The 17500-nt window shown below is 42.8% G+C and overlaps 1 protein-coding gene across 1 annotated transcript in view; it reads right to left on the bottom strand.

Moving 5' to 3' along the window:
* Positions 1–17500, bottom strand: part of arvcfb (ARVCF delta catenin family member b) — a 275952-nt gene that overhangs the window by 39332 nt on the left and 219120 nt on the right. The window contains exons 11-12 of the mRNA XM_079687092.1: positions 14428–14480; positions 11136–11207 (exon numbers count right to left, since the gene is read on the bottom strand). Of these exons, the coding sequence (XP_079543218.1) occupies positions 11136–11207; positions 14428–14480 (125 nt within the window). The remainder of the gene's footprint in view (positions 1–11135; positions 11208–14427; positions 14481–17500) is intronic.

The following is a 17500-nucleotide window of genomic DNA, read 5'->3' as shown; positions in this document are numbered from 1 at the left end:
ATTCTGGAGGGGGTCATTTCCCCCCCTTCACTGAGCCAGCGATGGCAGTCAGCGCGCCATTAATCTGCTTTTAATTAGATTAAAGTGTCTCTCGCAGAAACAGGAAGCAGCCTCAAACTGGGCCAAACAAAGGCTCCAATTGGCAACTTTAGGGTGGGGTAGGTCATTTTGGAGAAACCAGCTCGAGTGAATTTGAAAATACACAACCGGGAAAAATCTGCCACTTCCTTACAGAGCCCCTCCTCCAACACACACGAGCGTGCACATGACCAATGAGGACATGAGATAAGTTTGTGCACAGATGGAAGGCTGACAGGCAGGTAGGCCATCCAGTTATTTTAGCCGGGCCGGCTCAGATGATTGGTCGAGCTTTTTACAGCGCCACGGCTTCCACAGATGACATTTTTTTATGGATTTTTTGTCAAAGCACTTCAGATATTCATTGCTATCGGGATGTTAAGAGCATTCCATGGAATATAACAAAAAGTGTATCTCGAGCCGGTTTCTCAAACGTACCTACCCCACCTTTGACATCACTGCGCTCCCTCCTACTTCCCTCGGATCGTTCTGGTCTCATAATTATCATTTTGCTCCAACTGCTCAGGTTTGGGGAGGTGGGTGACACGGTTAATCATCGGAAGAGCCTGATGTTTCCGGCTACTGTGGATTCCCAGCACTTTTTAGATTCCCGCAGAGCCACGTAGGAGGAGGAGGAGGAGGAGGAACATTGATCGGGGGCATTGAGTTTTTCCGGGGTAAGAAAAGTTTCAACAACTTGAGAGATAGTTGATGTCATCGTGGGTGGAAGTGCTGTGAAGTTTATGCACTGCCACAGAGGAAGTGCTGTGAATGAAAGACCCACAAGTATCCTTTGCCAAACACAGGTGGGTAAATGCATCAACACACACATACTAATCTGCCAGGACTTCATTCCACTAATGATGTGCGGAGCGGCCCCTCTCAACGAGACCTCAGAGGAGTAGCAGAATTATGCAAACCTCTTTGTATTTCCAACAAAACACAAGATGGTCCCACTTAAATAAACCTCCGCGCCTTATTATCGCTCCTTTTCATCACTGCCTGTGTGAAACGGCTCTTGAGAGGATGGTGGCGAGGGGAAGAGGTGGTGGGGGGGGGGGGGGTGCAGAAGCTAGTATGTCAGCTGCAAGCCGCCGGCTATCCACATAATTAGCTCCCTTTTCTGTGTTGTGCTTAGTTTTTATAATTAACATCAAAGGGGGGAAAGTGATTGGCGTGTGGGGAGCGTCAGGTTCAGCTGAAACAGAGCGAGATGCACTTTGATTTTAAGGTGATGTGTTGAGGGAGGGGGTGAACTTTTAGCATCTGGGGCTTTAAACATTTTGCATATGAAGTAGTACACAATAATTGGAACTTTACAAACACGTACTGTCTGTATCCTCACTGTTGGCATGCTGTGGGGGAAATATGCTTAGTTACTTCAAATGATATCTAGGTGTAAGAGGACAGCTTTACAAGTGACATTTCAAACACTTAGATGCAGATGACACTTACGTCTATCGCACCTTTTAGTGTAGCATAGGATAATGGAGCCTTTGGCAAACTGTGGCTTAAGCTCCATTTCCAGATGGTATCCAATTTACTACATCTATTTTACACTCCACCACATTCCAGTCAGACATATTTGATATGGTTCCTCACAGATGCATATGATTTGAGTTTTGCATCTAGGTCCGGCCCCATCACTCCCCGCGGATATATTGACATAGACTATTAAGGAGTAAAGATCAAATAACTTTTCTGGTAGTAACCCTAACCCTAAAAGCAATATCGGTGCAGAAGCGGGACACCAGCATGGGCGAGGCCGAGGGAGAGATGGCCAATAATGCATCTTAAATACCGCACAAGATTGCAGAGAATGTGTTGGGCTGGTGGTACGAGGGGTAAGGCATGTCACTTGTATTTGTATCATCGTAACTCAAGTGGACTGATCGTCAACATTAGGGATGGGTATCGTTAGGATTTTATCGATACCGATACCGGTACCGGTATTGCTTATTGGTATCGGTATTTTTCGATACTCTTATCTATACTTTTCAATAATTTGGTGTTAATAAACTAAAAAAAGACAAGGCGATGTGCCTGCAAGACTGCACCCAGGTAACCAAAACATATTACCCGTGCGCAGCAGCTAACCTGCCTGCGAGCCTTCGCTCAGGTCACATTTACACACGGCGCAGCTGAAGCCCGCTAGCACTGTTAGCACTAGCAGTATCGCTAGCACCATTTAAGATTCAATGAGTGTCTCGTTTGCAAATGCTTCATTAAGTTGCTTGTGTTACCCCCTTTACAAGCAACTAATTGAGTACATAGATTGCACCTTGCACTATCGCCACTAAATAGTTTTAAAGTGCACCCAGACCTTCGATCGCTTCGCTCTGTCCGCCATGCCTGGGGGAGTCTCACAACAATAATAAGAGCGCTGTTGAGAGAGATGAGGAGTGGCATTTACAGTGGCCAATCAGAGGGGTCTCAAACCGGATACATCACACGGGATGAGGGTTCCCAACCAACCAGAATGGTTTAAAGTTAAACTAAGGAAGTAGACGTAACAGATATACCGATACCAGCACCATTTGTCCAGCGGCTTAACGGTATACCGATACCGTCCAATCAGGTACCGGTATTGACTTAGTACCGGTTCTCGGTACCCATCCCTAGTCAACATTGAATCGGTCCTACTCTAGTGCCGAGGGTGTCTTCGCACCTGAAGCAGTTTGGTAGCCACCAAAAAATGTCAAAGGTAGGAATATGAATTCAGCAAGCTAGCAAACAGCATACCTAAAAATAACACAGACAATTAGGACAAATGTGGGAGGGGCCGTAATCTGCACTGTATCATTGCTCAGGAAGGTTATTGTGTTTTCAACAGCAACTGATCCGGTTTAGATTAATAATTTACATTCACTTCCTTGCGACCACACGTTTTAATATCGCTGTTGCTTTAATGTAACATGAAGTAAGATGATTTGTGTTGGTGTCATTTGATCCATCATCACCTCTTGTTCTACCTTCACAGCAGGCTGCTTACTGACGTATTTCACAGTTTGGTCGAGTTGAGACTACGTATGCATTTCAAAAACCATCTCATTTCAATCATACTTGAATGATTCTTGGCTGCATTTCCACCTTCTGTTCTTTGATAGCAGATAGCTATCCAATCTGCCCAACACACATGAAGTGAGTATAAATAGAATAATATTACATTTGCACCTCGACTAAAAGCCTTAAATTATCTCCTGCTGCCACTTGGGGCACGCCTGTGAAAGTTATTCAAAGCAGGAAACTTCAAATCAAACAATTTCGGAGGTCCTTTCAGGGGGAAATGCTTTTCCTGATGTTCTAGGTTTTTGTTTGTATTTCTTCTTTATTTAAGGAAGCCTCTTGAGATGCAAAGCCTCTATTTGGTTAGTGTTTGTTTGTATCCCATTTAGCTCTGCCTTACCATTTGAAGGTTGCACCAGAAATGGAACAGAAATGTGAAACCAATTACTCACACCTCGTGATACTCTGGCCTCCTTTTCTTAGAGGAGGACAGACTTTCCTTTGGACATGAAGGCATCCAGCAGGAAGGAAAGTGGAGGCGATGCAACACATTGTATATTTGGCATAAGGAAGGTGTCATTCTGAGGGAAATGTAATGAATGATGCAACAGAGAGAAATGTAGGGTGCCAGACAGTCTGGATCCGACTCTGGTGTGGGGCGGACACTATGTGTACAGATAGCAGCTGATAGTGAGAAAAGCATGTGTGAATGTCCAAGTGTTATATGTTCGTACGCACGCTCTTTGTTTGTGTGTAATGCTTTGTATAGGGTGCAGGTGTTTATGAGGTTGGGATTTCACTTCACTGTGAAATGTGACGGCAGGAAGCGAGGATGATGAGGAAAAAGGAACGAGTGTTTATTCTGGACAACAGGGTATTCACCCGAGTGGTTTACACACTGAAAGCTAGCGAGAACTAGAAGGGTCAGCGTTCACTATCTAGGTGTTGAATTCCATAGCCATGAGAAGGAAAAGCAATTGGAAGCTCGGGATGGAGAGAACATTTTTCATTTGATTCATCTTTAACTTGGAGAGTAGACGGCAAAATGTCCCTCCCATTGGAGTTGTTCTACTCTGAGGGAGACTTGGCAGCGGTTAATGACACTTTGTCTTTGAGAAATGTGTCTGTTTGGACATATTTGTTTGCTGTGGAAGGACGTTCATCGTGCCAGGCGATTCTTTTTCTCGCTATTGAGAAATTGCAGAGAGGATAAGAAGAATCAAGTTCATGCCACACAGCCATTATGTGAAATATTTCTCCTCCTCAATAGCAGACACAAACAATGAAAGCGTAGCCCCGTTTTTTACTTCATTCAATTTAGCCTGTGACTTCTCCGACTTCCAGAGCCGAGACGCTTCAGAGATAGCAGGCGGTGTTCATTACGCTGCGAGTGGGGGTCTCCAGTGGGTTGATATCAAAGAGGGTTTTCACAATGCGATACATAAAAGCTTTGCACTATTGTTGGTTAGCAAGGCAAAGACCTCTCCGCAAATTAAATGCTCAGCTTGCAAGACAAAGTAGTGAGACGAGTAACACAGTTGTCATCTTGGTAAACGTTGCTGTTTTATCAATTGCTTGGAGTGTGCGAGGCGAAGGGGAGCGCAATAAATCTCCCAGGGGATGGAGAGAGCAGTGAAGTGGTTGGAGCAAGAGAAATTAGGGGAGGTGAGAGAGGTGTAAGGAGAAGGAGAGAACAAGAGGGCGAAGTCATGGAAAGCACAATGCCTTTATTGCTTAGTCAGATGGCCCGTTGTCGTGAGATATGACTAATCAGCACCTCCTAATGCAGCTGTGATCAATCAGCCTGACTGAAAACTACAAGCAGTCTGACAGAAAGATTCATCTCCGGAGCTCAGCGAGAGGAAACAGTGCTCATCCACAGAGCTCACAATGATTTCCTCATATGAGAAGTAGACAAACAGGCAACCAGGAGTTTCCTTTGATAATACCGTAATTTTCGGACTATAAGCCGCTCCTTTTTCCCTATTTTTCTACGCTGCGGCTTATATAACGGTGCGGCTAATCTATGGATTTTTACAGCTAACGGCCAACAACTTTAACTCTATGGGCTCTATGGCCGGTCCGCGGACCCCCACCTTTAAGCGGCGGGTTCCAGCAGGAAAAGCTGGAGGCCGGAAAAGAGTGAGACAGGTAGCGCGCAAAAGTAAAAGTGGAACCGAGAGTGGTATGCCGCTGCTGCGGCTTATATTCAGGTGCGGTTTATAGTCCGAAAATTACGGTATATGCTATTTTTCTTGTTGATTCGCACTCACTACGGATTTACAGAGCCGCGTTTTTCGGTCAATGTATGGTTGAAGTAGGGCCGTGCAATTAATCGTATTTTAATCGCAATTACGATTTTGGCCACAATTACAAAAACAACATAATCAAAAAAAACTATTATTTAGCTTTGCTAGGTTGTGACAGCGCACTACAACGTGTTTGATCTAATTAATTTTAGTCTAATTTATGTTTTTATGTAATGTTTAGTAGCTTGTGGAAGTGCGCTCCAAAATATTTGTTGATCTTGTTTATTGGTATTTATTATTTTGATAGTATTTAATTTATTTTTGTATTGGTTTTTCAGTTGAATTATACGTTCAGGGTAATCAACAGTTAAAAAGATACTGTTCAAATTATTATTTGTTTTAAAGTCCAATAAATGGATGTTTTCAAAGTCAATGAATAATCGTATTTAATAATCTTGATATCAATTGTTGACCAAAATAATTGCGATTATGATTTTTGCCCTAATCGAGCAGCCCTAGGTTGAAGCACATGTGATGTAAATGTCTGCCCATGAAGAACATTGCTTGTTGTCTTCCTTCAAATCTTTCCTGAGAGACGTTAATTTGGAGCTCTACCTTTTGAATATTAATGCAATAAAAGTAGTTATCATAATGGATAAGTGTGTTTTATTGGGATTTGAATTAAGTTTTAATATAAAAGGTCTAGCAAATATTAGTATAATTTGTTGTGATTGCGTACTGTACCTTTAAGAGAGCACTTCCTTGCACAATTTCTTCAGTTATGTTGTTTAACTGTAAAGTCATCAGTTATTTTTAGTTCCGAAGAAACTATGTGGATTTGATCTGCTTGTGACACGTGTGGTATAAAAGTTATTTGTGTTATTATTGACACGTATAGGCCATGACATTCGAACAGCAATTGATGCAGTTACCGTCATGTCTCGCCCTAAAAGTTCTCTTAGAACTCTTTGGAAAAAGTCAGAATTCTGAGAACAAATTAAATAAGCTAAAGAAAAATCACTTTTTGTCAGATCTAATGTGGCAGTAATCCTCTTCCGTACGTCTGTAACTTTATTTACTCAGTCAAAGTATGCATCTTCACTTTGAAGAAAGGATGCTAGGGGCTTTATCGCTCACCTGCATTGTGACACCACTCTGAATATACAGCAGAGAAACAAGATGAACGCTGCGTAAAGGCTAATCCCCTCCTCTCCGGAGAGACAACTTTTCTCTCAACCTTCTCATCAGTTAAGTGGAAATGTATTAGTTTTGACTGACCCCCCTTTTTAACGTCCACTCTCAGAGAGATGTACGCACACTCATCATCACGCCTTCCTCTTCCCCCCTCACCTGACCCCTCTGCTGTCAAATGGTTTACACTGTGGTTTATCATCTCAGGGGCTGCCACTGGGTCTTAATTGAAATGCGTCTTCTCTCACTCCTTCTTGATTGCTTTTGTTACTTGCTCTTTGTGTGCTCTGTTGTGAGCAAAGTGAATAATGGACGTCTCTGATGTTCAGATCACCTTTCTGCTGCACGGACACAATAACTCACTTAATCAATTAGGAGGGACACAGCGGTCACATAACCAACTACAATAACAAATGACAACAAGTGAGAAAGTATCAATACTTAACTGAAAACCCAACATTTACAAGGATAAATATTGGATTTATGTTTGTGAGAAACTCCAAATGACTGCTTATATTACTGTCAGAGAAGTTGGCCTGTTTTTTCTCCAATAAAGTGATAATATGTCAATGTTGTAGAGGACATATTCTGCTGATGTTCAGGTGTATATCAGTATGTAGTGTCTCTACTTTAAAGAGTCCTCTCCTGCTGATGTCCAGGTGTATATCAGTATGTAGTGTCTCTACTTTAAAGAGTGCTCTCCTGCTGATGTTCAGGTGTATATCAGTATGTAGTGTCTCTACTTTAAAGAGTCCTCTCCTGCTGATGTCCAGGTGTATATCAGTATGTAGTGTCTCTACTTTAAAGAGTCCTCTCCTGCTGATGTTCAGGTGTATATCAGTATGTAGTGTCTCTACTGGGACATGTCTCCCTGCTTTAAAGTTCAAAAAGCTCTTTATTTTTCTCATACTGCCTGTGCTGCAGCACCTCTTTTCACCCTCTGTCTGAAACCAGAGCCCAGTCTGCTCTGATTGGTTAGCTGTTGTGGTTGGTCAACTGCTAAGAGATGTCCCGTCACTTAGCCTATCTCATACAATGTGTTGGAGCGCTAGCCAATAGAGACGCTCGTGTTACATAGTGATGCCATGAGTTTACTTAAGTAACAAAGGGGTCCAAATAAAGGCGCTTCAGGCAGGGAGGACCTTTGCAGCCCGTTTACATGCACAATAAAACGATATAACACACTAAAGTTTCTCTGTCTTAATAAAATAAAGTAACTAAGAAATAGATTTTCAAAACCCTTAAAACTACCCGCTTAAACCTCCATGTATGAAACTGTCAAAAGACTTCTGTGAAACCTAAAATACAATCAAGGCTTTCACTTTTTATCTTCCTGTTCTCTCTCTCTCACACACACACACACACACACACACACACACACACACACACACACACACACACACACACACACACACACACACACACACACACACACACACACACACACACACACACACACACACACACACACACACACACACACACACACACACACACACACATACACATACACATACACATACACATACACACACACACACACACACACAGAGAGAGATTAATCACTGCCCACGGTGCTGACCTCCCTCTGCCTGACATCAGATCAGGAGCGGGATACAAATGTAATCCCCCGTATCTCCCTTACTTATCTCCCCCCGAATGAGAGATCCTCTTTATCTCTCACCACAGATGACCGGGGGATGTGCCGGTGGCGGGGGGTTCAGAACGTGCCTGAACACACACGTCCATTTTCTTAGACAAACAAACATCAAGGCACCCCAATTACTCTGATGGTCTCTATCACTATCACCATACGATGTTTCCTGAAAATGGAAATGTTCTTTGAAAGTAAATGTGGTTTTGCTGCAGTGATTAAGCTTGCTATCAATGCACTGCTTGTTATTGGCCGGTGTGTGGAGCTAATAAACGTCACGTAAGATTTGTCTGTCTGCGAGCAGGAGAATGCCGAGCGCTCTCTCCAGCGTGAACACGAACACACACACACACACACACACACACACACACACACACACACACACACACACACACACACACACACACACACACACACACACACACACACACACACACACACACACACACACACACACACACACACACACACACACACACACACACACACACACACACACACACACACACACACACACACACACACACACACACACACACACACACACACACACACACACACACACTTCAACCGTGTTTGACATTTAGGCCTATAACCATAATTGCTTTGCAAACCTCCAAAGGGTGTTGTTAGTACATTGTGTAGCATAATCGCAGCACGATTGTAACCGTTATAGATGCACAGCACGCCAGCTTGACTCTAACCCATGGAAACCCAGCGAGTGGAACATATTAATTATCATCCTTGGAGCTCATCTGCTTTCCTTTACTTTAGGAGTGATTTAAAAGAGAGAGAAAAAAGGCAACATCGGCTTAACTTGGAAAAAGCAGAGCAATTAATTGTGATCTCATTTAATGAGCACTCACTTTGCCGTGTTAATGTGTCTGATTACCAGTCAGACAGGAAGTGGTATTGACTTTGAATGGCTGCCACTAGACGTTGATGAAGGGGCTGATGGGTAAATACCACATGAGGATGTATAACAAGTGCAGGCAAATTCCACAGGCTCCTCTAGACGGAAGACGAGCTGCACAAACACACCTTCACACACAGGAAGGTATTACTTACACACACACACACACACACACACCCCCCCCCCCCCCCCCCCACACACACACACCCACACACACACACACACACACACACACACACACACACACACACACACACACACACACACACACACACACACACACACACACACACACACACACACACACACACAGTTCTGATGCACTGATGTGTGTGTTGCATTCTAATTTGCTTATATGTGTGTTTCAAATGCACATACACACACTTAGTCAAACATTACTGATAGAAACTGTTGAAGACTGGAGGAGAATCTGCACTTCTTAAACCTCTGTGTCGTGAGTTTCCCATGTTTGACTACAATCTTTATCCACACCATGTAAATTAGAAGAAGTATATCAGTATGGCGCAGGAATCAAGAGAGAGGAGACTGTTATTATTCTTTGAAAAAGGTTAAGAAAAGCCCGCTGACATCCAATTACTGCAACATCGTAATGTTACAGAAGTCTGCAGATAGAGCACTGTGGCCCTCAGCTCAGATACACTTACTGTATGAAGTATGGAGATATAACAGCACATTTTCTATGCCTTTTATACCAATGCCTAATCTTTACTCGGCAGCTCACCCAAATCAATAAGCATGTCTTCTTAATGGCTGCATTGGATTTTTTGGATCAATGTGCTTATTGATTTGAAAGGGATATAAATGACTAGATTAGCTGAACCCATGCATCCTTATCTAGTTAGTAATCTAGCCTCTTTTATTTTTTACCAAATGAAGCTCTAGTGTATTCAGCCAGGAAAACAAATTACAATCGATGGTTCGAGTGGAGGCACAAAACCTTAAAACAAAGTTATATCATCAAACTGCTTTCTCTCCGTCAAGCGGTGGCTACTTCACACCTGACCTGCCTCCAACCAAACCAATAACACTCATAACTTCACCGGCTTCGCCTTCGTAGGTCTGACTCAATTCCCTCTCTGTGTTCTCCTGCAGAGTATCATCTTGATGGGAAAATACTGAATGTCCTCTGCCAATATCAGAGTGCACATGATAACAAAGGTATCCCAACTGTAGCTGTGAACATGACAGGATGTTTGATTACCTAGAGGAGCATCAGGACTGTTTGAGGCATATGATAGCTATGTGATTAACATGATGATTCAGCCTCTATGGAGAGAGACATATGACAAGCATGCTCATTTCTGACGTGGAGCTAATCTGAAGTAAACATTGAATACTGATTTCTATTCCTCCATCTTGTGACTGTGTAACTCCCTCTCTTGGATATCAGCATGTGAAGGACACTGTTCAGGAACTAGTTGATGCTCTGTATGTGATGACTACTTCCATTCTGGAGAGGATCACAGATACATGGATCCTGAGATTGAAGCTCAATCCGGTGACGAGTGATTATTAATATATTTGAGATTTTGAGAAAAAGTCATAATTTTGAGAATTTGTGAAAAAGCCATAATTTTGAGAAAAAGACATCATTTTGAGAAAAAGTGAGGAAAAAACCATAATTTTGAGAAAGTCAGAATTTTGAGGAAAAAACGTAATGTGAGAAAAATGCATAATTTTTTGAAAGATTCATAATTTTTTAGAAAAAGTGAGAAATAGTCATAATTTTTTGAAAAAAATCATAATTCCTCCATCTTGTGACTGTGTAACTCCCTCTCTTGGATATCAGCATGTGAAGGACACTGTTCAGGAACTAGTTGATGCTCTGTGTGTGATGACTACTTCCATTCTGGAGAGCATCACAAATACATGGATCCTGAGATTGAAGCTCAAACCGGTGACGAGTGAGATTTTTCTAACATCTAAAAGAGGTTTTTAAGTCTCGCTTTCCTCTGAGATGTTTTTATTCAGCAGTAGTGAAGGTGTTAGCAAAGAGATGTTTTCCTTGAAAGACAAAACCTACCTTTGGTCGGCTCACAGCGCTTGGGCAGGTCGATTGTGTCGTAGTTTTTGTCATTGTCACCGTTTTTCCTGCCTGGGTAGAGGAACAGGAAGGAAGTCAAAGATAGTATTACAGTATATTCCAAATCAACCTTATTATAAAGGCACCAGGGTTAGACCGATATGTGTTTTAAAGCAGGGGTTCCCAAACTTATCAGCCCGCGACCAGCAAAATAACAGTGCCAGAGACTGGCGACCCCCTGTCGAAGGAGGGGGGGGGTGCTAGTGAATTAATTTCATTTTTCCGCACAAACACTGCGCTCGTGGATTGTCAGAGGGGGAGCCTCGTTGCGGGGAAACTATACAGATGGCTAGTCCGCCCCTGAAAATGTCTATGCAAACGTTATTAGTAATAATAATTAAAAAAAAAAAATTATTTAAAAAAAAAAAAAAAAATCAATTTTTTTTTAATAATCTTTTTTTTTTCACACTGTCTGCTTTTTAACACACCAGCATGACGACAACGATGAAATAAACTAACTGTATGAGTACCAGGACACAAACACATATATAACGGCATACAACTTAGTTCAACAATCACATACAAACACTTTGCTACTGTAACTGTAATGCAGTGAAAGAGGGAGAATGGAGAAGGTCATCTCACATGCACATGGACTAACAGGGATATACATTAGATGAAAAAGAAAACTTCCAGTCAGTAAATATGGCCTTTGAAAATGCAGCATACAAACATGGCTTACTTTAAGCTCCTCAAACTAATAGTTCAGCATTTTAAGAGAATACACTTACTTTCCTGCAGAGAGTTAAAGGATTTGATTGATGTCACTGTACTTTTGCTGTATGAAACACTACACTACAGGCAGCAGGTGATTAGCTTAGGCTACATTAGTTAATGCACAGTGGTATTTATCTTCGCACCCAACTCCCATATTTTAACAACATGTCAAACTACTCCTTTCGGACCAATTAGTTAAGAACTATTAAATATATAGCCAGGCTGCTGTATATTCGTACAACTGGTGATACTTATAGTAGCCATCTTTGCACTCTATGAAACGTTTTATGCCCTCCCTCGCTAATCAAAAATGGTATATGTTTATCTGTTTAAATGCTTTTAAACCAATTTAGATTTCTTCACTATTAAATATTGAGGTAGGGGCTCATCAACTGTGATCTAAGGACTGGATAAGACTAAAGGCTCCTCTGTTAGAAACAAGGAAAGACTCCTTTTAGAGATTTTGCTCTGGACCTTAACCACACTTTAATTGCATTTTTAAATTTTAGTTATGGGTACTTTTTAATGAAGTACATTTCAAAGCCTCTTGAATTTCACTTGAGTAAAGAAGTTTAGTCAGTACTTCTACTTTTACCAGAGTATTTTTAAACACGAGTATCTGTACTTCTACTTGAGTAAAGGATGTGTGTATTTTTGCCCTCTCTGCATATCGACATCATGCCACCAAGCATCAGCTTTGACTATAGTGTCAAGATCTATTTCTGTACAATTATGTCACAGAAGTTGATTAAAAAAGTGCTTTACATAAACTAAAAGGCAATAGAAAACAGCAACTTTCTCAGATTGAACCTGGATTATTGTTGTGTCATTTAGCTGGACTTTTCGACTAACAATAATGTGTCATGATACAGTTTTTTGAAATGTTCTGTATGTTGCTATTTTTGTAATGTAACCTATTCCAGGGGTGCACATAACTGGTACGCGGCAAACATCTGAAATGCGTACCGTGATTTGTCTCACTAAGCGCATTTGCGTACCGGCGGACTTGTGAAGCATTTCTACTGGGCGACAGAGCCGGTCGCCGTGCTGCTGTTAACGTCGGTGGCCGTTTCTCAATTGCGAGGAAACTGGCTTCCAAGCCAATATTTCAAGGATGCTACGTCATCGAGTGCCGCCGAAGGACCGTTCCAATCTCCAGCATACTTGGAATTCCACCGAGGCAGCGTCCTTGGTTTGGGGGTAATTTCGAGGCTGCACATGGGTAGACTTCGCATCCTTAAAATCCCCACAATGCTTTGCGCACGGACTAATTTCCCCATATCTGTGGCGGAAAAAGTAAGGCGGGGCCTCTCATATGACGCACACTTGCACACTTGCTAGCCTGTTCCACTCTTCGTTTTCCGAATGCCAGGAAGGATTCTTGCCTAGCTTCTGAAGGAAGTGACTCGGAAGACATGTTCTACCAAGCAAGCATCCTCGCGATTGAGAAACGGCCGGTGTGTACAACGGAATTGTGCCACAACTTCCGGCGCAAGTTCCACGCGCGTGCTCCACTAGCGCCCACCCCCACCCCTCCCGTCGACGTTCAATACCACACCCCCACACCACCCCCCCCCCCCGCCTCCCGGTCGATTGTTCTGAACACATAACCTTGCGTGGGCAGCCCTGAGTACCAAACATTGTCTCCTGGTGCTCATTTGACTAACTCACTCAGAAAGTGATGTGCACGCCTGCCTATAGGCATCGTTGAGGTGAATTGATTGGGTTTAAGCATCTACATGTTGGCAGGGAAACACACACATTGTAAGGATAGCAAAATGTGGCCCAAATCTTAGATATTGGAAACTTCCCTGCACTATCATCAGCATCAGGAATCTATATTCTTCAAAGGCAAACGCACGCACGCACACACACACACACACACACACACACACACACACACACACACACACACACACACACACACACACACACACACACACACACACACACACACACACACACACACACACACACACACACACACACACACACACACACACACACACACACACACACACACACACACACACACACACACACACACACACACACACACACACACACACACACACACACACACACACACACACACACACACACACACACACCAGGGTCTGTAGCAGAGCTTGACGTGTATGCTTAGACCCCACAAACAGATTGGAAGATCATTGTTTTAATGTTCATCTTAGACTCATTTGATTTGTCAAGCTCTGCTTATCATCCCGATAGACTTACCTGATTCATCAAGAGCTGCCTTTACCTTTCACCTATCTTAGAGGAACAACTAATACTATGGGGAGGGGGGGGGGGGGGGTCTATGACACTCAGCTATAGGAAGGTGATTGGATGCATGTCAAATGAGTGAGAAACCCACATTTTCTAAAGTTGTTGGAACTTTTCTTAGCTTTCGGACGACACCCAAAACTATTCTACGATATTCTACAGCCAGGGGGAAGGAGGAGGAGGAGGAGGAGGAGGGCTAAAGGGAGAAGAGTTGAGGGGGGGCACTCACCTTGATTAAACCATTCCTCTATAGTAAGCCAAGGAAGCAGCGGCAATGCCAAAAAACACAAAGCGGGGAGAAGAGAGAAGAGTCATGGTGAAAAAGACGTGTGCGTGTGTCAGCAAGCAGTGCAGCAAATGTGAACAGTTTGTACAAAAACAAGTCATCTTTTAGTGAAGAGGTGGAAGAGTGGAGCAGAAAACTGAGAATCAGAGAGCAGAGGGGGAAGCAGGACTTTTGAGAGGAGAGGCTAAATGGGAAACTATTAGCAGTCCAGAGGTGTTTCCTGAGAGTGGGTGGCTTTTTAACAGAGACATGGAGACAGGAGCAGGAACACAGCCAGGGGAAAGTGTGAAACGTAAACATATGAATACAGAATAAGCAAACAAAGGACACATGAAAAGGAGTCATTTTCATATACAGGGTTCATACAATTTTTTCACCAATGATTTTCAATGACTTCTCCAGGACCTTTACCTAATTTTCCAACTGAGAGTCTTTTGGCAAACCCGAATAAAAAGAACACATTAAGACCCAAACACAATCTTGACTTGGAGTTTGAAAATCTACAGAGCTGTCAGAAGAGACACACACAGCAAGGCTCTGTAAATGGACACGGGGGCATAAAAACACACACACAACTCAAAGAAAGTTGAAGACGTGAGTTTGTGCAGCTCTGAGCTCCCGTGGAAGACCCATCTGCCCCCTCGGAGGAGCGGTGAGAAGTGAAATCAGACTCCGCCCACTCACCAGGGTTCATACACACTTTCCATGACCGTTACCTCATTTTCCATGACCAAAAACATGACTCTTTCTCAGCATACCACTGAAAATGGTTTATTTTAACATGGAACAGGAAAATAAGGTCTACATATGAAACATGTCGTGCCTATCTAAAACAGATCCAATAGTAGGCTTACTAGCTCCTACACGCTAAAGCAACTCAAATCTCTCACCAGCAAAATAACCTCGTCAGTTAAAATGCCATTTTATTTAATTACTATACCATACAGTATTTATAATCATTATAGTATTACTATTTCGGTGATTAGATAAAATATAAATTATATTTGATGCAACTTAAGTTACATTTTCTAAAACGTTGGGAAAAATATTGTTTTCCGTAACTTTTCCAGGGCCTGGAATTAGCATTTTGAATTTCCATGGCTTTTCCAGGTTTTCAATGACCGTAACAACCATGCATATAGAATAAATGAATATAAAGTCAGGGTGAAGCATATTCATAACAGCACAGAGAGTGTCTGAGAGTATTATGTGCGCTAAGAGACGGAAGTAATAACCTGTTTATTAACTAGAACAACGCTTGAGAAAAAAGTGTCTGGAGGAAAGAGTAGTCAAGTAACCAGAAAAGATTTTAGGTTAGCGATATACTTATAAAGAGAGGAAATAATAGCCAATAATAAGCCGGTTTATCAGCTAAAGAAAGCTTGAGAAGACAAGAGAAGTAAAATAGCCAGAAAAGAGTGACACGTAAATAAAAAAGTGGGAAAATATGAATATAAGCCAACAAAGGAGAGACAGAGTTGCAAGATTGGAGGCAGAGTCCTGCATCGGGTCGGGTATCCGCGGGTACCCGACGGGTGACCCGCAAAAAAGGTGATTTGCGGGTGGTATTTTTTCAAACGCTTTTTTCCGGGTTCGGTTCTGGGTAAAACAAAGATGATGCGGGTCGGGTTGCGGGTGTTGCATAATAAATATATTTAAATAATAATAATTTAGTTTAATGTTTAAATCCTCAGACCTCTCCCCCGCGGGACCGAGCATATTCATAACCTCTGCAGCGCATCTATCTGCTGCTGAGCGCGCCACATTCTGAATGGCTGAAGTGAAGCTCTCTGAGAATACAGCATTTTCAATAACTCTTCCTCAAGAGCGAAATCCAACGTCTGGGAGGCTTTTGGTGTCATCCTAGATGCAGAAAATAACCAACATCCCAGGCTTTTTGAGCCAAATATGCAACTGCGTGTGTTAATAATTGCACGTTTTCACTGCTTATATATATGCGGGTTCGGGTCGGGTTGCGGGTCTTGTGCCGGCGGGTCGGGTCGGGTTGCGGAACTAATTGGCAATATGTGCGGGTAGCGGGGGGGGGTTCGGTATTGCACGTCGCGGGTGCGGGCCGGGAGCGGGTCTTCAAAAAATCAGACCCGTGCAGGACTCTGATTGGAGGGCAGTATAGACTCAAATTGAAGCATGTACGCAAGCCCGCCTTAACCTGCCATCAGGCCCTGGGGCTGATAGTTTTTGTAGGCCCCCTATTTAAACAACAAATCAAAGTCATTTATAGCCTCGGCAGGCTCTGTGATCGCACTTCTCCACTCTGCTCTACACGCGCCTGGTCCTCTCCTCCATATGAGTGACGTATCGGGCCTCCCTCATGTATTTGTCCGGTTGCCGTTGGCTCCCCTCCACGTAGCAAGTCCTCGTCGTCCTCTCCATCTCCTCCAACAGATAATGTCCCTCCTGTCTGTTTTTCCTCTCCCGCTACTCCATCGCTATCAGAACCAGACGGCCTACTTGTCTCCGAGGCCCCGCGGCCGGCACCGCTACCGCTCGGTACAGAACTCATCTGTCCTTCCTCCTCATCCTGGCCTACAGGTTTAAAATAACCTGTAAGCTTCGGCATTTTTTGTAATAGCTGCTTGTCTCGAAACTCCTTTTCCCTCAACAATTTCCTTTTCCGAGCGCCACTCAAACTTTTTCTTCACTCAATCACTCGCAATTTGAATAAGTCACATGTGAAACATATTCTCATTCTGACGTGTGTGTGTGTTTGTGTATATTTGCGTTTGTGTGTATTGTGTTTGTTTCCCGGGGAAAACCCTCACGAGAAACATCGGCTGTTGTTATGCCTGCTGTGACGTCAAGTTACTCCGTTCTCCGCTTGTAATTATGCCGTTACAAGCTTCAAAGTTGTATTTATCATCTGAATTTGCCGAAACAAGTTTAATATTCTGAAAGCCAAGACTTTGTTTTTTAAAAATCAGATGAAAACAAACTGTAACGGACCTTGCTGTGTTATCTATCATTACTCTACGTCTTACAATAATAATTTCAGTGG

Source organism: Notothenia rossii (assembly GCF_949606895.1).
Source record: "Notothenia rossii genome assembly, chromosome: 6".
Lineage (NCBI taxonomy): Eukaryota > Metazoa > Chordata > Actinopteri > Perciformes > Nototheniidae > Notothenia > Notothenia rossii.
The sequence above is the reverse complement of the archived record's forward strand: the minus strand, read 5'-3'. Positions and strand labels throughout refer to the sequence as shown.